Here is a 23,114-nt window from a genome sequence, read left to right as displayed (position 1 = left end):
CCGATACAGTCCCGATTTAGTTGCCCGTTGATGTAAAGTTTATCCATCACCATGGAGTCTCGTTGATTCAGGCAACGGTTTTCCTTCATGATGGGATACAGTTTTTTTTCTCCTTTCATTTATCTCGGTGGGGAAGTGATCTTTCCTTCCAAAATCAGTGTTTCTGAGTTCTCTGGCCCCTGCTTTTCTCCGTTTCCTTTTGTTTAAAATGTTCAAAACATGCAATAATAGCCCATGTCTCAGAGGCCTTACCCATTCTGTGGACTCTGGAGAAAGTGACATTAGTGCACGACATCTCTGGGCAGTTTCAGTTGAGTTGAGCCTCTGCTCATTCTCCGGTATCCCTGAAAACATTAGATTATCCCGCATTGATCGACACTGTACATCAGCAAGGTTTCTTTGAGTTGTTTGTTCTCCCTTTGCACCACCTCCACCTTGCCATGAATAGAGTCTACAGTACCTTTCAGCTCCGCGTTCTCTTTCCTTAGATCATCAATCTGACGTTGGCTGAATTCTAGACCGGCACATAATGCATTGATGTCCTCTCGTAATATATCCAAGAATATCAAGTTTAGCAAGCCTTTCATTGATGGATTTTAACAAGTCAACATCCTTATCAGTAAACCTCTCCCCACGTGCACCCTCTTGCTGCCTGGGGATGGTTTGGTGCCATCGTTGATACCGCTTGGCCAAATTGGCTTTGGTTTGATTTGTTGATTGGTGTTTGTTGTCCTTAACAGCGCTCGAATCCTCCGAAACCAGCGACATGTTTCTTTGAGCTCGTTAAGTGTCTCTTGTCAATGAATCGTTCAAGCTCTTCAATGGATTCTGAATCATCCAGTGTGTTTGCAGGCAGAGTAAAACAAAAATAACAAAACAACAGATGTATCTTTCCGGGACATGTAAAGGCCGTCGGTAGATACACTCAATCAAAAACATTAATATTTTGTGTACTCACTCGTGGTTGGAGGAAGTGCTAGTGTTAAATAAGAGAAACACTGTTGTTTGGTTAGACTTGCTCAACTTCCCTGCTGAAATATCTTATTGGATATCATGGGAAGAATGGGAGAAACTCCCCAAATACAAGTGTGCCAAGCTTGTAGCGTCATAACCAAGAAGACTCAAGGCTGTAATCGCTGCCAAAAGGTGCTTCAACAAAGTACTGAGTAAAGGGTCTGAATACTTATGTAAATGTGATATGTCAGATTTTTATTTATTTTCAAAAACCATATTTTTTTTGCTTTGTCAAAACATTTAATCCATTTTAGAATAAGGCTGTAACAAAATGTGGAAAAAGTCAAAGGGTCGGAATACTTTCTGAATGCACTGTAGGTCGTGCACTCTGCAAACCCCGTGTCCACTCTGACAATGACAACAGGAAGACTGGAATAATAATATTGAATGCATTAACATAAATGACCGTAACCAAAAGTAACAAACATTGTAGATTAGAAATGACAGGAATTAAAGGTAAATGTACTCCTGGTGATAGATATATCTATAGATATATATATATATATTGGGGAATTGATATACACTAACAATCAAACACAAACAAATCACACAATGAAGTTAAGAAACAATGAACGTGTACAAATTGGCAAGAGAGAGAGAGCATTCTGGAGAGAGAAGAGCATTGTGCATCTGGCCGCATGGTCAATCCCACGTCTGCACTGGCCATGAGGCCGTTGGGTGATATGACCTCAGCAGAAGTCAGGACATTCATACGTCTTGCGCTTCACAGGGCAGCGCAAAGCTGCTGTCAAGGAAGTGAGTTTGTGTTTTCTACAGGATGTACCGCCCCCACCTCCCGTCAACCAATCATGTCAATGTGGAGCTATACAGAGCCCTCTGCATTGTTACAACATTTGGGGGGGCGCATGGCGATACGGTACAGAGCTGCATTTGGCCTCTGCATGTCTGGAGGCTCCACGATTGCGTCACGCCATCCATATGGAGCCTCCGACTGCATTTTCAGATCAAGCATAAATTGGCTTTTAGTCTCCACAATGGATTAGTTCACTGAGATAGGCACACATACATACATACATACATACATACATACATACATACATACATACAGTACCAGTCAAAAGTATGGACACCAACTCATTCAAGGGTTTCTCTTTATTTTCTACATTGTAGAATAATAGTGATGACATCAAAACTTCAAAAAGTTTCTGTCCGAGTCTGTAATACCAACATGTTTTAAGCAGACCACCATAGTGCCTGTGACCAAGAACACTAAGGTAACCTGCCTAAATGATTACCGACCCGTAGCACTCACGTCTGTAGCCATGAAATGCTTTGAAAGGCTGGTCATGACTCACATCAACACCATTATCCCAGAAACCCTGGACCCACTCCAATTCGCTTACCGCCCCAACAGATCCACAGATGATGCCATCTCAATTGCACTCCACACTGCCCTTTCCCACCTGGACAAAAGGAACACCTATGTGAGAATGCTATTCATTGACTACAGCTCAGCGTTCAACACCATAGTACCCTCAAAGCTCATCACTAAGCTAAGGACCCTGGGACTAAACACCTCCCTCTGCAACTGGATCCTGGACTTCCTGACGGGCCGCCCCCCAGGTGGTGAGGGTAGGTAACAACACATCTGCCACGCTGATCCTCAACTCGGGTGCCCCTCAGGGGTGCGCGCTCAGTCCCCTCCTGTACTTCCTGTTCACTCATGACTGCACGGCCAGGCACGACTCCAACACCATCATTATGTTTGCTGACAACACAACAGTGGTAGGCCTGATCACCGACAACGACGAGACAGCCTATAGGGAGGAAGTCAGAGACTTGGCCGGGTGGTGCCAGAATAACAACCTCTCCCTCAACGTAATCAAGACTAAGGAGATGATTGTGGACTACAGGAAAAAGAGGACCGAGCACGCCCCCATTCTCATCGACGGGGCTGCAGTGGAGCAGGTTGAGAGCTTCAAGTTCCTTGGTGTCCACATCAACATAAAACTAGAATGGTCCAAACACACCAAGACAGTCGTGAAGAGGGCACGACAAAACCTATTCCCCCTCAGGAGACTGAAAAGCTTTGGCATGGGTCCTCAACAGCTGCACGAGAGTATCCTGACGGGTTGCATCACTGTCTGGTATGGCAACTGCTCGGCCTCCGACCGCAAGGCACTACAGAGGGTAGTGCGTACGGCCCAGTACATCACTGGGGCCAAGCTTCCTGCCATCCAGGACCTCTACACCAGGCGGTGTCAAGAGGAAGGCCCTAGAAATTGTCAGGACTCCAGCCACCCTAGTCGTAGACTGTTCTCTCTGTTGCCGCACGGCAAGCGGTACCGGAGCTCCAAGTTTAAGTCCAAGAGGCTTCTAAACAGCTTCTACCCCCAAGTCATAAGACTCCTGAACATCTCATCAAATGGCTACCCAGACTATTTGGATTGCCCCCCCCCCATTCTGCTGCTTCGACACCGGTGCCCCCGCACATTGACTCTGTACCACTACCCCCTGTATTGTTAATTACTGCTGCTCTTTAATTATTTGTTATTCTTATCTCTTACCTTTTTTGGGGGGTATTTTTTTTTAAACGGCATTGTTGGTTAAGGGCTCGTAAGTAAGCATTTCACTCTAAGGTCTACACCTGTTGTATTCGGCACATGTGACAAATACAATTTGATATGTTTTATATTTTAGACTCTTCAAAGTAGCCATCCTTTGCCTTGATGACAGCTTTGCAGTCACCTGGAATGCATTCCCCAAATTGTTATTTATTCCCCAAATTATTTACTTTTGCACCCCAGTATCTCTACTCGCACATCATCATCTGCATATCTATCACTCCAGGGTTAAAAAAACAGAATTAACAGGTGTGCCTTGTTTAAAGTTAATTTGTGGAATTTCTTTCCTTAATGCGTTTGAACCAATCAGTTGTGTTGTGACAAGGTAGGGTTGGTATACAGAAGAAAGCCCTATTTGGTAAAAGACCAAGTCCATATTATGGCAAGAACAGCTCAAATAATCAAAGAGAAACGTCAGTCCATCATTACTTTAAGACAAGAAGGTCAATACTGAACATTTCAAGAACTTTGAAAGTTTCTTCAAATGCAGTCGCATAAACCATCAAGCGCTATGATGAAACTGGCTCTCATGAGGACCGTCACAGGAAAGGAAGACCCAGAGTTACCTCTGCTGCAGAGGATGAGTTAATTACTAACCAGCCTCAGAAATTGGCAATTAACTGCACCTCAGATAAATGCTTCAGAGTTCAAGTAACCGACACATCTCAACATCAACTGTTCAGAGGAGACTGTGTGAATCAGGTCTTCATGGTCGAATTGCTGCAAACAAAACACTACTAAAGGACACCAATAATAAGAAGAGACTTGCTTGGGCCAAGAAACACTAGCAATGGACATCAGACCGGTAAAAATCTGTCCTTTGGTCTGATGAGTCCAAATGTGAGATTTTTGGTTCCAACCACCGTGTCTTTCTGAGACACAGAGTAGGTGAACGGATGATCTCTGCATGTGTGGTTCCCACCGTGAAGCATGGAGGAGGAGGTGTGATGGTGTTTTGCTGGTGACACGGTCTGTGATTTATTTAGAATTCAAGGCACACATAACCAGCATGGCTACCACAGCATTCTGCAGCGATACGCTATCCCATCTGGTTTGCGCTTAGTGGGATTATCATTATCGTTTTTCAACAGGACAATGACCCAAAACACACCTGTAAGTGTAAGGGCTATTTGATCAAGGAGAGTGATGGAGTGCTGCATCAGATGACCTGGCCCCACATTCACCTGACCTCAACCCAATTGAGATGGTGTGGGATGAGTTGGACTGCAGAGTGAAGGAAAAGCAGCCAACAAGTGCTCAGCATATGTGGGAACTCCTTCAAGACTGTTTGAAAAGCATTCCAGGTGACTACCTCATGAAGCTGGTTGAGAGAATGCCAAGAGTGTGTAAAGCTGTCATCAAGGGAAAGGGTGGCTACTTTGAAGAATCTAAAATATAAAACATTATTTTGGTTACTACATGATTCCATATGTGTTATTTCATAGTTTTGATGTCTTCACTATTATTCTACAATGTAGAAAATAGTAAAAATAAAGAAAAACCCTAGAATGAGTAGGTGCGTCCAAACTTTTGACTGGTACTGTATATATGTGTTACTGCTCAACTAAAACAATCTTGGTCGACCAATAGCCTAACGACCAAACAATCGTTCAGTTGACTAATTGGGGTCAGCCTTAATGCAGGATTAGACCCACACATTGTATAATATTGCGATAGGTAACTGTATCGATCCCCCTCAATCACTAGTACATAAGAGAAACAATAAAATGCATAATATGGACTGACTGCTCTCCATGTGAGAAGTGGTCTCACCCTTCTCGTCCTGCTTGGCACACTCTGAGAAGATGTCCTGAAGGCTCGTGTTGATGCGGTCTCGGTGGAAGTAGTGGGACTGGAAGAACCGTGTCCAGAACTCCTTCTCTGTCAGGTTATGAGGAACGTTCTCACCATACTTCTGTTTCACTGGGAGGAAACGTTAAGTTTGTCAATGACAGGACACAAAAAAACATGACCCTTTTGGAAGGTTGGATACCTTTACTTATCCAATCAGATCAGCGAGGAAGGAAGGAAGAAAAGCAGCATTTGAAGGTAACATATATAATATAAAATATAAAAAATATAATAATATAGATCATATCTGCATTTAGCAGACTTTTTTTTTTATCCAAAAGAGACTTAGTCATGCATGTATTTATTTGAAGGTATTCCAACAGGGCCCATAGTTTCATCATGTACCTGCTTATAGTGGACAATCATAATGTATCAATCACTAGGTAGGTGGACTGACATTATTTCAACTCTTGCCATTGGTTTACATGACATAAAAGCCGAGGTATCTTACCTGCAGGGTACGTCCTGAAGATAGACTCTATTATGTCAGAGGTAAGGTTGTATCTCAGGCCGTTACAGCCATCTGTCTGAGGCTGTATGTCCGCCTGAAATAACAAAAAGATATGACCACTTTATCCATTCTCCACCATTTACACTCCCTGCATCCTAACATTCTGTGTTTTCTCCAGGAATGTGCAGTACTCTGCAGTACTCCTGCAGTACTCTGGACTCCCCACACATTTAAAAGCATTGGATTGGTGTAACCAAGGGCTAGACAGAGAAAGACAGATTAGAGACAAAGTGACAGGGCTAGACAGAGAAGGACAGATTAAAGACACAGTGACAGGGCTAGACAGAGGACAGATGAGACGCAGTGACAGGGCTAGACAGAGGACAGATGAGACACAGTGACAGGGCTAGACAGAGGACAGATGAGACACAGTGACAGGGCTAGACAGAGGACAGATGAGACACAGTGACAGGGCTAGACAGAGGACAGATGAGACACAGTGACAGGGCTAGACAGAGGACAGATGAGACACAGTGACAGGGCTAGACAGAGGACAGATGAGACACCGTGACAGGGCTAGACAGAGGACAGATGAGACACAGTGACAGGGCTAGACAGAGGACAGATGAGACACCGTGACAGGGCTAGACAGAGGACAGATGAGACACAGTGACAGGGCTAGACAGAGGACAGATGAGACACCGTGACAGGGCTAGACAGAGGACAGATGAGACACAGTGACAGGGCTAGACAGAGGACAGATGAGACACCGTGACAGGGCTAGACAGATGAGACACAGTGACAGGGCTAGAAAGAGGACAGATGACACGCAGTGACAGGGCTAGACAGAGGACAGATGAGACGCAGTGACAGGGCTAGACAGAGAAGGACAGATGAGACACAGTGACAGGGCTAGACAGAGGACAGATGAGACACCGTGACAGGGCTAGACAGAGGACAGATGAGACGCAGTGACAGGGCTAGACAGAGAAGGACAGATTAAAGACACAGTGACAGGGCTAGACGGAGGACAGATGAGACACAGTGACAGGGCTAGACAGAGGACAGATGAGACACCGTGACAGGGCTAGACAGAGAAGGACAGATGAGACACAGTGACAGGGCTAGACAGAGAAGGACAGATGAGACACAGTGACAGGGGTAGAAAGAGGACAGATGAGACGCAGTGACAGGGCTAGACAGAGAAGGACAGATTAAAGACACAGTGACAGGGCTAGAAAGAGGACAGATGAGACGCAGTGACAGGGCTAGACAGAGAAGGACAGATTAAAGACACAGTGACAGGGCTAGACAGAGAAGGACAGATTAAAGAGACAGTGACAGGGCTAGACAGAGAAGGACAGATTAAAGAGACAGTGACAGGGCTAGACAGAGAAGGACAGATTAAAGACACAGTGACAGGGCTAGACAGAGGACAGATGAGACACAGTGACAGGGCTAGACAGAGAAGGACAGATTAAAGACACAGTGACAGGGCTAGACAGAGAAGGACAGATTAAAGAGACAGTGATAGGGCTAGACAGAGGACAGATGAGACACAGTGACAGGGCTAGAAAGAGGACAGATGAGATGCAGTGACAGGGCTAGACAGAGAAGGACAGATTAAAGACACAGTGACAGGGCTAGACAGAGAAGGACAGATTAAAGACACAGTGACAGTTTAACGATGGAAAACATTGGTTTTAGGGATGTGCATCTTTCCCTTTCGATACAAAAGAGGAATTATACGTTTAGTTTGAAACGATTCGGTGCAAATTGGTTTGATTAGAGAATGACGTGATTCAATGCGATATGATGCACAAACTTTTGTTGCATAAACACATTTAATTTCCATTCTGCTGCTAATGGAGCTCATGAGCTGGGCCTGTCTGAGCTGGGCCTGTCATCTACCACCCCACTACCACTATCAGATTAGAGCCATAATGGAGACATCTACCACCCCACTATCACTATCAGATTAGAGCCATAATGGAGACATCTACCACCCCACTACCACTATCAGATTAGAGCCATAATGGAGACATCTACCACCCCACTATCACTATCAGATTAGAGCCATAATGGAGACATCTACCACCCCACTATCACTATCAGATTAGAGCCATAATGGAGACTAGACATCTACCACCCCACTATCACTATCAGATTAGAGCCATAATGGAGACTAGACATCTACCACCCCACTACCACTATCAGATTAGAGCCATAATGGAGACATCTACCACCCCACTATCAGATTAGAGCCATAATGGAGACATCTACCACCCCACTATCAGATTAGAGCCATAATGGAGACTAGACATCTACCACTACCAGATTAGAGCCATAATGGAGACTAGACATCTACCACCCCACTACCACTATCAGATTAGAGCCATAAGGGAGACTAGACATCTACCACCCCACTACCACTATCAGATTAGAGCCATAAGGGAGACTAGACATCTACCACCCCACTACCAGATTAGAGCCATAATGGAGACTAGACATCTACCACTATCAGATTAGAGCCATAATGGAGACATCTACCACCCCACTACCACTATCAGATTAGAGCCATAAAGGAGACTAGAAATCTAGCACCCCACTACCACTATCAGATTAGAGCCATAATGGAGACTAGACATCTAGCACCCCACTACCACTATCAGATTAGAGCCATAATGGAGACTAGACATCTACCACTATCAGATTAGAGCCATAATGGAGACTAGACATCTACCACCCCACTACCAGATTAGAGCCATAATGGAGACTAGACATCTACCACTATCAGATTAGAGCCATAATGGAAACTAGACATCTACCACTATCAGATTAGAGCCATAATCTACCACTATCAGATCACTTCAAATCAGCCTAGATGAAGGGGAGGAGACAGGTTAAATAATATTTTTTAAGCCTCGAGACAATTGAGAGATGGATTGTGTATGTGTGCCATTCAGAGAATGAATGGGTAAGACAAAATATTTTATTGCTTTTTTGAGCGGGGTATGGTAGTAGGTGCCAGGCGCACCGGTTTGGGTCAAGAACTGCAACGCTGCTGAGTTTTTCCACGCTCAACAGTTTCCTGTGTTTATCAAGAAAGGTCCACCCACCCAAATGACATCTAGCCATACAGTACCACCTGGCGAAAGTCACTGCTGTCCTCGTTATGAAATTATCAACTTTACCCTGTATATTTAAAATCCACCATAAAAACTACCAAAACTATTGGTAAAACTGAACACTGAAAATAAAATCTATTGTAATAATCCCCATTCAGGAAGTATAACCAGATGAGTCGTCTCCGGAAGCTTACTTTTATTACGGTAAAACAATTTTCAACAGCGCATAAAACAACAATAACCAAATTACATTGGTTGTTACACAACTAATAAATCCTCATATCGCGCAAGCCATTTTAGCATTTGAATGCTGAAGGTGCTGTTGCAGACGTGCAAGATCAGTAACAGGCGTCGGTCAGCGTGCGAAGCTGAGCCCAGTTTGACTAAAGCTACTGATATTCCCTGGTTGTTTATTTAGCATGCATAATCACGTGTAGATCAATGCCTGTCAACACAGTTCCATGCAGTTCCACGCTGAAGGAGAGGACGCATCAGTTGTCACAAAAGATGAGAGGTTATTTTCGGAAGGTAGAAAGAATGTTAATACGAGCAAAACATTTTATTGAACCGGCGATTCGTAAGTTTGAAATGACTCTCTGACCGATTGCATGCTACATTTTGATCGGTTTTGGGCTCTGCGGATCGTGGCACTTGTATCTTAAACATTTGAAATTGGGGACCAATGAGTATCGGTGAATTGTTACACGATATTCCCTTTATAAGGCACAATTTTTGACCCAGAGCCCATGGGGAATAGGGACGCAGACATTGCTTGCTGAGCTCACCAGGAAGGCTGCCGAGATGCCCACTTCCTGCTTGTTGTTGGAGAAGGAGTGGTCCACGCTGTTCATGCTCAGCCGATTGGCCCAGAACTCTTCAGCACTGATCACCTGACTTACGACCAGATCCTTGTACAGCTGGAACAGCACCGGATCTTCCTGTAACATTCTAGAGAGGGAGGTGAAATACAAAATGGTATACTAGCAGGAAGTTAGCTTACTTTGATGAACAAACACAATTAACTATTGATTTTTCTGGTTCATTAGGAAATCTGAACTTAGTTTGTGTTTTTGGTTGTCGGTTAGACCGTACCCATTTCAAGCCTATCTTTCCAACACATACAGTAAATATTATATTTTAGTCAGACAATCTAGTTTTGCTACCTAGTTTCGGGCTAAGTGGTATAGCTTTGGAATCCTTCTGAGGTTAAACCGATGGAGATCTGGGGTGTATTCATTAGTCACACACTGCTGCAAAACATTTTTGCAACAGAATTCTTTTTGCAAAGAAAACAATATTTTCTATTGTACACATTCAGGTAGGTTACACCCCGTTTCGTTCTGTTTGCTTCCTAGTGAATAGTCCCCTGTCTTCCCCCCCATCTGTCTGTGTTGTTGTTAGGGGATCCTGTAATTTGTTCCTCACCTGTTCTTCTCCTCCAGTTCCTTGTTAACCCTCTTCTTGAACTTGGGCAGCAGCTGCTGCAGGAGGTCCTTGGCTGCATCGCGGTCTTTCAGGGCAGTGCTCTCGTTGGAGAAGTGGAAGTTGGTGCTCTCCCCCGTGTGTAGGATCAACTGCAGCTGAATCTTGGCCTTGCCGTCTGGGCTGATCTTCTGACCTGCAAAGGGTGGGGAGAAAATAGGCTACTAAGTTACTACTATCAATACTACTCATTATATACATTCTGATTACTACTACCATCCAAAGTAACAACCCCCACATATAATGTCAACCATCAATGCTACCGTAGCATGGTGTAGGTGAGTACTACAAACACTACTGCCTCTGCCCAAGCTTTTATAACGTAGAGTACTGCACTTGGCTCTGCAGGATCTCTGTTACCTACGACCTCTACAAAGGCACTAGTTAACCTGTGTACGCCGTGTTCCGACTAGCCAGTGGCCTAAAGGGCAGAAGCCTCGCTCTCGTTTATATTTTATAGCGTGGGAAAACTTTCAGATTAAGAAAAATGTCCTCAAAAGAAGCAATTTATCTTACAGCAGTCATAAAATAAAGGAATATTGAAAAAAACTATTAAAATAGCAAAGACTATATACAAGCAAGTAGGCTGTGTAAGCTCCTAGACAGGATGGTAGCCCGGTAACCTACTGATAAGGGAATTTATATGTTTAAAGTAATGACTAAAGAATTCCACCCTGTAACGTAATTATTAGACTATGTGAAATGTATTAGAATAATTAAACTATAATCCAATAATGTAATGTGTGACTGAGAAATGTGTGACTGAGAAAACACAGAGGACAATTGAACTATACATGACCTGACCTGGTTGGAACTCTGAAAAACCTACGACAGGAAAGAGGCCCCTCTAATCTAGGGAGGAAGGGAACGGTATGGAACTGCCAGCTTGGTAGAATAGTGATAAACGAGGAATGTGAACTGTGGAAAAAGATACAGCTCCCCCTACTGTTTTTGTGTGTGTATATGAGGGGGGGGGTGTTATAAAGACTGCTAACATTTTGGTTGACTTTAGAAACGTTCTCTGAATAAAGAACAATGAATCTGAGTCTTTGCCTAATTATTATTAAACCCAGGGTCTTACAAACCTCTGGGAATGGTCAAAGCTTAAATAATTGTTTAGTTATCATCAGTGGGATTAAAAATTCTCGTGACACCTACTCACAGCGTATGTCAGCATACTGGTGGCTAACGGTAAAGCGGTCTTTTCCCTCTGGTCCCCAGGCTATCCTCTCTGCCATCAGGTAGAGGGTCCCGTCCTGCTTCCTCTGTCGGACCCTTTTCACCACCAGCAGCACCTCCTCCGACAACGCTGCCATGGCTGAGAGGAAAGGAAGAGGAGAGGAAGGGAATATACCTATTATTGGTTAGCTAAAAAATAACCTGATTAGAATTAGTGCTCTCAGAAAGTATTCACACCTCTTGACTTTTGCCATGTTGTGCCTGTATTAAAAATTGATTAAATATACATTATCATTCAAAAGTTTGGGGTCACTTAGAAATGTCCTAGTATTTTTTTAAAGAAAAGCACATTTTTTGTCAATTAAAATAACATCAAATTGATCAGAAATACAGTGTAGACATTGTTAATGTTGTAAATGACTATTGTAGCTGGAAACGGCAGCTTTTTTATGGAATATGTACATAGGCGTACAGAGGCCCATTATCAGCAACCATCACTCCTGTGTTCCAATGGCACGTTACTGCTAGCTAACCTGAAACCCAGATGAAGACCTAGCTAGCCAGTTACTAGCTAACACCAGACAGATGAAGACCTAGCTAGCCAGTTACTAGCTAACCTGAGACCCAGATGAAGACCTAGCTAGCCAGTTACTAGCTAACCTGAGACCCAGATGAAGACCTAGCTAGCCAGTAACTAGCTAACACCAGACCCAGATGAAGACCTAGCTAGCCAGTTACTAGCTAACACCAGACCCAGATGAAGACCTAGCTAGCCAGTAACTAGCTAACACCAAACCCAGATGAAGACCTAGCTAGCCAGTAACTAGCTAACACCGAGACCCAGATGAAGACCTAGCTAGCCAGTAACTAGCTAACCTGAGACCCAGATGAAGACCTAGCTAGCCAGTAACTAGCTAACACCAGACCCAGATGAAGACCTAGCTAGCCAGTAACTAGCTAACACCAGACCCAGATGAAGACCTCGCTAGCCAGTTACTAGCTAACACCAGACAGATGAAGACCTAGCTAGCCAGTTACTAGCTAACACCAGACATAAAGACCTAGCTAGCCAGTAACTAGCTAACACCAGACACAGATAAAGACCTAGCTAGCCAGTTACTAGCTAACACCAGACCCAGATGAAGACCTAGCTAGCCAGTAACTAGCTAACCTGAGACCCAGATGAAGACCTAGCTAGCCAGTAACTAGCTAACACCAGACAGATGAAGACCTAGCTAGCCAGTAACTAGCTAACACCAGACACAGATGAAGACCTAGCTAGCCAGTAACTAGCTAATACCAGACCCAGATGAAGACCTAGCTAGCCAGTTACTAGCTAACACCAGACATAAAGACCTAGCTAGCCAGTAACTAGTTAACACCAGACCCAGATGAAGACCTAGCTAGCCAGTAACTAGCTAACACCAGACCCAGATGAAGACCTAGCTAGCCAGTTACTAGCTAACACCAGACAGATGAAGACCTAGCTAGCCAGTTACTAGCTAACACCAGACCCAGATGAAGACCTAGCTAGCCAGTTACTAGCTAACACCAGACCCAGATGAAGACCTAGCTAGCCAGTTACTAGCTAACACCAGACAGATGAAGACCTAGCTAGCCAGTTACTAGCTAACACCAGACCCAGATGAAGACCTAGGTAGCCAGTAACTAGCTAACACCAGACAGATGAAGACCTAGCTAGCCAGTAACTAGCTAACACCAGACCCAGATGAAAGGGGAAACATATGTATCTTGGCTATAGATTAATAGGGTAAACTTAATTATATTTGCAGCCAACCTGCAGTCAAATTTTAGCACCAGTAGAGTAGCTAGTATCTGGCTATATAAACCACACCCATCTGCAAACATGCCTTCACCAATGTTGGTTACAAGGCGGTAATTATTTAAATTAGGTAAGAAAATATCATGTGCATTAAAATGAGAGTTAAGGTGATGTCACCTTAGTAATGAATCCAAGTGTTTGACATGAGAGAGGGGGACAAGTAACTTTATGATCAAACTTTATCAATGTAGAAGCAACAGTCATTTATCATACTTTGGTCTGGTTTCCTTCAAAATATCATCCAATTTCATGAAGAACATGATTTTTTTGAATGGACTACCTCATCTCTGTGCAACACACATACAATTATCTTACTATTTACAACTATGACTGATGTGGTTGTCCCACCTAGCCATCTTAAGACGAATGCACTAACTGTAGGTAACTCTGGATAAGAGCGTCTGCTAAATGACTCAAATGGAAATCTTTTAAAAGGTCCCTCAGTCGTGCAGTGAATTTCAAACACAGAATCAACCACAAAGCCTAGCAAAGGAGGGCATCTTTTGGAAGATTTTTTTGTTGTTGTAAATAAATAAATAAGATAAGAGTATCCCTTTGAGCATGGTGAAGTTATCAATACACCCAGTCACTACAAAGACACAGGTGTCCTTCCTAGCTCAGTTGCCGGAGAGGAAGGAAACCGCTCAGGGATTTCACCATGAGACCAATGGTGACTTTAAAACAGTTAGTTTAATGGCTGTGATAGGAGAAAACTGAGGTGGGAACAACAATATTGTATACTGAACAAAAATATAAAAATGCAACAGTTTAAAATATTTTACTGAGCTTCATGTTCATAAGGAAATCAGTAAATTTAAATAAATTCATTTAGGCCCTAATTTATGGATTTCACATGACTGGGAATACAGATATGCATCTCTAGGTCATAGATACCTTAAAAAAAAGGTTGGGGCATGAGTTCTCATCTATATGATTCATAGCTGTCTATTTACCACCACAGACCGATGCTGGCACTAAGACCGAACTCAACAAACTCTATAAGGCCATAAGGAAACAAGAAAATGCTCATCCAGAAGCGGCGCTCCTAGTGGCCGGGGACTTTAATGCAGGCAAACGTAAATCAGCTTTACCTCATTTCTACCAGCATGTCACGTGCAACCAGAGGAGAAAAAAAAAACTCTAGACAACCTTTACTCCACACACAGAGACGCATACAAAGCTCTCCCCCGCCCTCGATTTGGCAAATCTGACCATAATTATATCCTCCTGATTCCTGCTTACAAGCAAAAACTAAAGCAGGAAGTACCAGTGACTCTCTCAATATGGAAGTGGTCAGATGACGCGGATGCCACGCTACAGGATTGTTTTGCTAGCACAAACTCGAATATGTTCCGGGATTCATCATCCAATGGCATTGAGGAGTATACCACCTCAGTCATCGGCTTCATCAATAAGTTCATTGACAACGTCGTCCCCACAGTGACCGTACTTACATATCCCAACCAGAAGCCATGGATTACAGGCAACATCCGCATCGAGCTAAAGCTAGAGCTGCCACTTTCAAGGAACGGGACACTAATCCGGACGCCTATAAGAAATCCCGCTACGCCCTCAGACAAACCATCAAACAAGGAAAGCGTCAATAAAGGATTAAGATTGAATCCTACTACACCGGCTCTGATGCTCATCAGATGTGGCAGGGCTTGAAAACTATTACGGATTACAAAGGGAAACCCAGACGTGAGCTGCCCAGTGACGCGAGCCTAGCAGATGAGCTTAATGCCTTTTATGCTCGCTTCGAGGCAAGCAACACTGAAGCATGCATGAGAGCACCAGCTGTTCTGGATGACTGTGTGATAACGCTCTCGGTAGCCGATGTGAGCAAGACCTTTAAACATGTCAACATTCATAAAGCCGTGCGGCCGATTACCAGGACGTGTACTCAAAGCATGCGCGGACCAACTGGCAAGTGTCTTCCCTGACATTTTCAACCTCTCCCTGACTGAGTCTGTAATACCTACATGTTTCAAGCAGACCACCATAGTCCCTGTGCCCAAGGAAGCGAAGGTAACCTGCCTAAATGATTACCGCCCCGTAGCACTCACGTCTGTAGCCATGAAGTGCTTTGAAAGGCTGGTCATGGATCACATCAACAGCATCCTCCTGGATACTCTAGACCCACTCCAATTCGCATACCGCCCCAACAGATCCACAAATGACTCAATCGCACTCCACATTGCCCTTTCCCACCTGGACAAAAGGAACACCTATGTGAGAATGCTACTCATTGACTACAGTTCAGCGTTCAACACCATAGTGCCCACGAAGCGCATCACTAAGATAAGGTCCCTGGGACTAAACACCTCCCTCTGCAACTGGATCCTGGACTTCCTGACGGGCCGCCCCCAGGTGGTAAGGGTAGGCAACAACACGTCTGCCACGCTGATCAATAACACTGGGTCCCCTCCTGTACTCCCTGTTCACTCACCCACGACTGCGTGGCCAAACACAACTTCAACACCATCATTAAGTTTTCTGAAGACACAACAGTGGTAGGCCTGATCACCGACAACGATGAGACAGCCTACAGGGAGGAGGTCAAGGAACTGGCAGTGTGGTGCAAGGACAACAACCTCTCCCTCAATGTGAACAAGACAAAGGAGCTGATCATGGACTACAGAAAAAGGCGGGCCGAACTGGCCCCCATTAACATCAACAGGGCTGTAATGGAGCGGGTCGAGAGTTAGGTTCCTTGATGTCCACATCAACAATCTATCATGGTCCAAACACACCAAGACAGTCGTGAAGAGGGCACAACAAAACCTTTTCCCCCTCAGGAGACTGAAAAGATTTGCCATAAGACTGCTGAACAATGAATAAAATGGCCACCGGACTACTACATTAAACCCCCCCCCCCATTTGTTTTGTACACTGCTGCTACTCGCTCTTTATTATCTATGCATAGTCACCTCACCCTTTCTACATGTACAAATGACCTCTAACCTGTACCCCCGCACACTGACTCGGTACCGGTGCCCCCTGTATATAGCCTCGTTATTGTTATGTTATTGTGTTACTTTTTACCATTTTTTTACTTTATTTGATAAATATTTTCTGAACTCTTCTTGAACTGCACTGTTGGTTAAGGGCTTGTCAGTAAGAATTTCAAGGTAAGGTCTACACTTGTTGTATTTCGGCGCATGTGACAAATAAAGTTTGATTTGATAAGGAAATCAGTCAATTTAAATAAATTCATTAGGCCCTAATTTATGGATTTCACATGACTGGGAATACAGATATGCATCTGTTGGTCACAAATACCTTAAAAAAAATGGTAGGGGTGTGGATCAGAAAACCTTTCAGTATCTGGTGTACCCAACAATTGCCTCATGCAGTGTGACATGTCCTTTACATAGAGTTGATCAGGCTGTTGATTGTGGCCTGGGGAATGTTGTCCGATTCCTCTTCAATGGCTGTGGAATGTTGTCCCATTCCTCTTCAATGGAGTTTCTGGATATTGGCGCCAACTGGAACACGTCGATCCAGAGCATCCCAAACATGCTCAATGGGTGACATGCCTGGTGAGTATGCAGGCCATGGAAGATCAAACATCCACACCATCAGCGCTCGGGGAACGGTGGGTTAACTGCCTTGCTCTGGGGTAGAACGAGACATTTTTACCTTGTCAGCTCGGGGATTTGATCCAGCAACCTTTCGGTTACTGGCCCAACGCTCCTACCCACCCAGGCTACCTACCTGGTCTTCAGGATCTCGTCAAGTCACGGTATTTCTGTGCATTCAAACTGCCATCGATAAAATGCAACTGGGTTCGTTGTTCGTAGCTTATGCCTGCCCATACCATAACCCCACTGCCACCATGGGGCACTCTGTTCACAACATTGACATCAGCAAACCGCTCACCCACACAACGCCATACTTGTGATCTGTGCTTGAGGCCAGTTGGACGTACTGCCAAATTCTCTAAAACGTCATTGGTCCCGTGTGGCTCAGTTGGTAGAGCATAGTGTTTGCAATGCCAGGGTTATGGGTTCGATTCCCACGGGGGACCAGTACAGAAAAAAAATGAAAATAAATAAATGTATGAAATGTATGCATTCACTACTGTAAGTCGCCCTGGATAAGAGCGTCTGCTAAATGACTAAAATGTAATTGGAGGCGACTTGTAGTAGAGAAATAAACATTACATTCTCTGGCAACAGCTCTAGTGGACATTCCTGTAGTCAGCATGCCAATTGCACACTCCCTCAAAACTTGAGACATCTGTGGCATTGTGTTGTGTGACAGAACTGTGCCTTTTATTGTCCCCAGCACAAGGTGCACCTGTGTAACGATCATGCTGTTTAATCAGCTTCTGGATATGCCACACCTGTCAAATGGATGGATTATCTTGGCAAAGGATAAAAGCTCACTAACAGGGATGCAAACACGTGTACAAAATTTGAGAGAAATATGCTTTTTGTGCATATGAAACATTTCTGGGATATTTTATTTCAGCTCATGAAACATGGGACCATTACTTTACATGTTGTGTTTCTATTTGAGTTCAGTATAGATCTGAATACCACTGGAAACTGCGGTGAGAACCTGCTATCAGCTGTAATAATAGCTAGCTTGCCCTGAGACATGGCTGAGAAGGAGAAATTAGGGAGACAAAGGCAAAGAAAGGTAGAGAAGAGGACATGCTTATTATTATAGTGCTGAGCAATTCATGCTTTTTGAGGTAGGGTTCGGTTTCAGTTGGAGACATCTAATGATTTTAGAGCTTTTTTAATGAAAATTCCAAGAGCCAAAAATAGTGAGCATTGTCATTGTGTAGACATCAATAGGAAAATAGGAAATTACTAAGAAATAATACAAGATTTCATGTTTACATCAGTTTTTAATTTGTTGACGTTATTTTTCCATTCTTCGAACTCATCTCCGCTCAGCCAGCCAGCCAGCCAGCCAGCCGTTATCTGTGTTCCCAATACTGTACTGTCTTTAGTCATCCTATTTAACTAGCCTTCCTAAGTATGCTGTAGAGCTGTGATTAAATAATTTCACTAGTTCTTCAAAGTAGATAAGGCATACTTTCACAAACTGTCTGTCCCTCTCGTCATTGTGTTGTCTACATTCCGCTCTCATGCGGTCTGTGTGTATCTCGCCTAGCGACAAGACGGATCTGCTCTTCCTCCCGGGGAAGGTCTACCCGCTCCAAAATCTCTCCATCACGGTTGACAACTCCACAGTGCCCCCCTCCCAGAGTGCAAAAAACCTTGGCGTGACCCTGGACAACACCCTGTCGTTCTCTGCAAACATCAAATCAGCGAATCAGTCCTGCAGGTTCACGCTCTACAACATCCGTAGAGTACAACCCTACCTCACACAGGAAGTGGCGCAGGTCCTAATCCAGGCACTTGTCCTCTTCCATCTGGACTACTGCAACTCGCTGTTGGCTGGGCTCCCCGCTTGTGCCATCAAACCACTACAACTTATCCAGAACGCTGCAGCCCGCCTGGTGTTCAAGCTTTACAAGTTCTCCCATGTCACCTCGCTCCTCTGCACACTCCACTGGCTTCCAGTTGAAGCACGCATCCACTACTAGACCATTGTGCTTCCCTACGGAACAGCAAGAGGAACTGCCCCTCCCTACCTTCAGGCTCTGCTCAAACCCTACACCCCAACCTGCGCACTCCGTTCTGCCACCTCTGGTCTTCTCTGTCCTCGCACTCCAATGGTGGAACCAGCTTCACCCTGAAGCTCAGACAGCAGAGTCCCTACTCATCTTCTGAAAAGATCTGAATCCCTACCTCTTCAAAGAGTATCTTAAATAATCCCACAGAAACCCCCCCCACACCAAAAAAAGCCTTTTGTGAACACTCGCACTTCACTCTTTTCCCCCCTTACTAGTTGTGACTTTGCTGATAGCTACATTACTTAATTTAGGAAACATTTACTTACTTGGTTGTTGAACCTAGCTAAGATTAATGCACTAACTGTAAATCGCTCCGGATAAGAGCATCTGCTAAATTACTAAAATGTAAAGTAGCAGCCTCCAAGACGAAAAGAACATGTGCAATGGATTATGGTCATTGTAGTTAATTACCACATTTTTGCGCTGAACTAGGTTAAATATTTGGTCAATGAAAACTACAACTCCCTTCAGCCTAGCGTCCCACATTGACTTGATCGCTCTCCTGAATGATTTGATTTCTCTCCAGAGAAACTGCACATTGGGCAAAAAAACTAAATGGACCCCCCCATACAGAAAAGACTGTTTGGTTAATCACTCAGCACTATTATACGTTAAGGTATTAGTTAGTTGACTAGTCCAGATCCATGAATGTTGTGTAGGAGTCTACAGCCATGTCTCAGGCAGGGCAACTACAACTAACGTTAACTAGATCGGGTGACACTGATTAGAAGTTGCAGTCAATAACACTAGCTAGGTTAGCTAGCTAGGTCAATGGGATTGCGAATTTGTAAAGGAAGCAAAACGTGATGTGCTTTTACCAACTTTATAGTTACTGATAGTTACCCTTACTAACACACAGGCAAGTCAGCTTAATGATTGAACACAACATTTTACGTGATCAACAACACTTCTGCACAGTAGGTGGCAGCATGCACAAACGTGTGAGTTTTGTTTTAACAGGATATTTTCTAAATAAAAAGACTCCAGTGTTGCCAAATTAGCCACTTTACCACAAGCTGTATTTAGCGAGTTTTAGACCCCTTTAACGTGGTAAAAGACTGTGACAAAGACGTTGACACCAAGGGTTTCATTCTATAGCATTTAATAGCATTTGACGACTTTTCCCACTCAAATTCTGAAGCGAGCGTGAGAGGTTAGAGTACCGGCCAGAGTATATCGACTGGTGAGCGTACTAATGTTAACGAGCTAACTGGCTGGCTAGCTAGCTACAGTTAGCCGGCTAACTCAGTCGCAATGGTAGCGGACTAAACTCCACTCCACGGTAAGGAGGGAGTTCATCAGAAACTTCATTCGCCGTGGAGTTTAGTCCGCTATCGCATTGGCAGAGAACATACATCATGTAACGGTAGCTAAAATAAAATCATGACGTTAACGTCACCTCAAACTTCAACGCTGTTGCAGTTGATTTATTGGTTTTTCGTGTTGTGTCGATGTGAAGAATACAGTTTTAAGTGCAATTGTTATTTAAACGTTATATTTATTATACAATTGTGCTCCTTCATCGACACGGCTGCCAAGTTGTGCAACATTGAAATTGTTCCAGTGGAATACCAAGGAAAGACGGTGGATAAATAACATTGTTTCCTCCAGGCCGTTTATTTACCGTTTTAAAAAAAATGGCCGCGGTTCCCGTCTGTGTAAGTGGGCGTTTCCTGTCTCGCGAGAGCATACATTTTCCTGCGTGAGCTCAACGGTTCCTCCATAATATGTGGAATGTTCACGCGAGAGAGAGGGAACAGCGGGAACAAATTGACTATCGTTAATTTGTTTTATTGATAACAAAAATAAGCTTTTAGTTTTTAATTTAAGGTTAGAGTCAGTCATAAGGTTAGCAGTGTGGTTAAGGTTAGAATTAAAATATATATGTATATTTTTAAAGAAGATCAATTGTAGACATGGGCGGGGTTTATGACTTTGTGGCTGTGGTAACTAGTGACGACCATGGGAAAACTCCGATAAGTTTCCCGGATGTAACGTATCCTATTTATACAAGAACACTCGTAACAACCTAACCATAAGCCACACTTAGCAAATAAGCCATTAAATATTTTGTTAACCAAATTCGACACTGTCATTGACAACTATAAAAATAAAATAAAAATAATAATAATAAAAAACAGTCCGTGCTGCTAGGAATCCTTGGGACGTCCATCCTACCCCAGTGAAGTTGAAATGTATCATGGTATGGGTTAGTTTAGAGTAGCGACTTCACAAGTATTCTGGATAGAACTGACCATACAAAAACTCCTCGCATGGTGAGCAAAAAAATAAATAAACGCTAGCTGCAGGAAAATACCTATTTTAGGCACAGTTGACCCTCTCGCTTCGCCTCTTCCTCTCTGGTCAGGCTTAAAATCTTCTTCTGCGAGGTTTATCGGTGGTTGGAATCCAACGTTATGGTACATTACAGCCACCTATTGTACTGGAGTGTGGGCCAGAGACAGGACGAACTAAATCCTACCTGCCAGCCCGTTTCCCATTTTATTTATTTATTTTTTAAGTATTTGAGACCAGGGCTTACCATTTTTGTAATTTGTTATAGGCTGTTTTTAAGGACACGTAAATGTGGCTCATTTGACCAATATCCTTCCTTTATTGATGGCGTTGGCTGTGCCAGGTCGGATCTGAATGCATATGGATGCATGTACATTTCTGGTAAATTAAAATCTTCATGGTCAACGATTCCGCCACCAAATTTTAGAAAAGGAAAGTCTGAAATGCTCATATTGTTTTTATGCAGATTGTTGAATATTTGCATGAATTGGATGGGAAACCTAGATATAGACACCCTGAAGGAAACATATCTATAGGCACCTTTTAGGTGTACACATTATGGTTCACCAGCAGCCCCAAACATCTAAACAATATGCTACAGACCAGCCAAACAAGCTTGTAAGATTTGTACGAAAACTCCCCCCTCATGCTGTACTCATCTGGAAGTTGAGCATTTTTTCGTCAATCTATGTAATGTGTCTGTATCTACGTAATGTATCTGTATCTATGTAATGTATCTACAGTTGAAGTTGGAAGTTTACATACATTTAAGTTGGAGTCATTAAAACTCGTTTTTCAACTTGTTAACAAACTATAGTTTTGGCAAGTCGGTTAGTACATCTACTTTGTGCATGGCACAAGTAATTTTTCTAACAATTGTTTACAGACAGATTATTTCACTTATAATTCACTGTATCACAATTCCAGTGGGTCAGAAGTTTACATACACTAAGTTGACTGTGCCTTTAAACAGCTTGGAAAATTCCAGAAAATGTCATGGCTTTAGAAGCTTCTGATAGGCTAATTGACATAATTTGAGTCAATTGGAGGTGTACCTGTGGATGTATTTCAAGGCCTACCTTCAAACTCAGTGCCTCTTTGCTTGACATCATGGGAAAATCAAAAGAAATGAGCCAAGACCCCAGAAGAATAATTGTAGACCTCCTGAAGTCTGGTTCATCCTTGGGAGCAATTTCCAAACGCCTGAAGGTACCACATTCATCTGTACAAACAATAGTACGCAAGAATACACACCATTGGACCACGCAGCCGTCATACCGCTCAGGAAGGAGACGCGTTCTGTCTCCTAGAGTTGAACGTACTTTGGTGCGAAAAGTGCAAATCAATCCCAGAACAACAGCAAAGGACCTTGTGAAGATGCTGGAGGAAACAGATACAAAAGTATCTATGTCCACAGTAAAAACGAGTCCTATATCGACATAACCTGAAAGGCCACTCAGCAAGGAAGAAGCCACTGCTCCAAAACAGCCATAAAAAAAGCCAGACTACGGTTTGCAACTGCACATGGGGACAAAGATTGTACTTCTTGGAGAAATGTCCTCTGGTCTGATGAAACGAAAATAGAACTATTTGGCCATAATGACCATCTGTCACGACTTCTGCCGAAGTC

The 23,114-nt window shown here is 43.6% G+C and overlaps 1 protein-coding gene across 6 annotated transcripts in view; it reads right to left on the bottom strand.

The window, feature by feature from the left end:
- LOC106561818 (general transcription factor IIH subunit 1) overlaps positions 1–21,592 on the bottom strand; it is a 42,957-nt gene extending 21,365 nt beyond the window's left edge. Inside the window, exons 1-6 of one of the 6 annotated variants that reach the window (XM_045688666.1) lie at positions 21,507–21,592; positions 11,674–11,829; positions 10,455–10,647; positions 9,815–9,977; positions 5,902–5,995; positions 5,373–5,522 (exon numbers count right to left, since the gene is read on the bottom strand). In XM_045688666.1, the coding sequence (XP_045544622.1) occupies positions 5,373–5,522; positions 5,902–5,995; positions 9,815–9,977; positions 10,455–10,647; positions 11,674–11,827 (754 nt within the window). In that variant the 5' untranslated portion in view covers positions 11,828–11,829; positions 21,507–21,592. Of the gene's footprint in view, positions 1–5,372; positions 5,523–5,901; positions 5,996–9,814; positions 9,978–10,454; positions 10,648–11,673; positions 11,830–13,488; positions 13,825–18,874; positions 19,330–19,455; positions 19,598–20,588; positions 21,294–21,506 lie in introns of those variants that run through there. The other 5 variants (XM_045688664.1, XM_045688669.1, XM_045688665.1 and 2 more) reach the window with 5 other exon arrangements.
- Positions 21,593–23,114: the final 1,522 nt, after the last annotated feature.

The sequence above is a fragment of the Salmo salar genome, chromosome ssa10 (assembly GCF_905237065.1).
Source record: "Salmo salar chromosome ssa10, Ssal_v3.1, whole genome shotgun sequence".
In the NCBI taxonomy this organism is placed as follows: domain Eukaryota; kingdom Metazoa; phylum Chordata; class Actinopteri; order Salmoniformes; family Salmonidae; genus Salmo; species Salmo salar.
The sequence above is the reverse complement of the archived record's forward strand: the minus strand, read 5'-3'. Positions and strand labels throughout refer to the sequence as shown.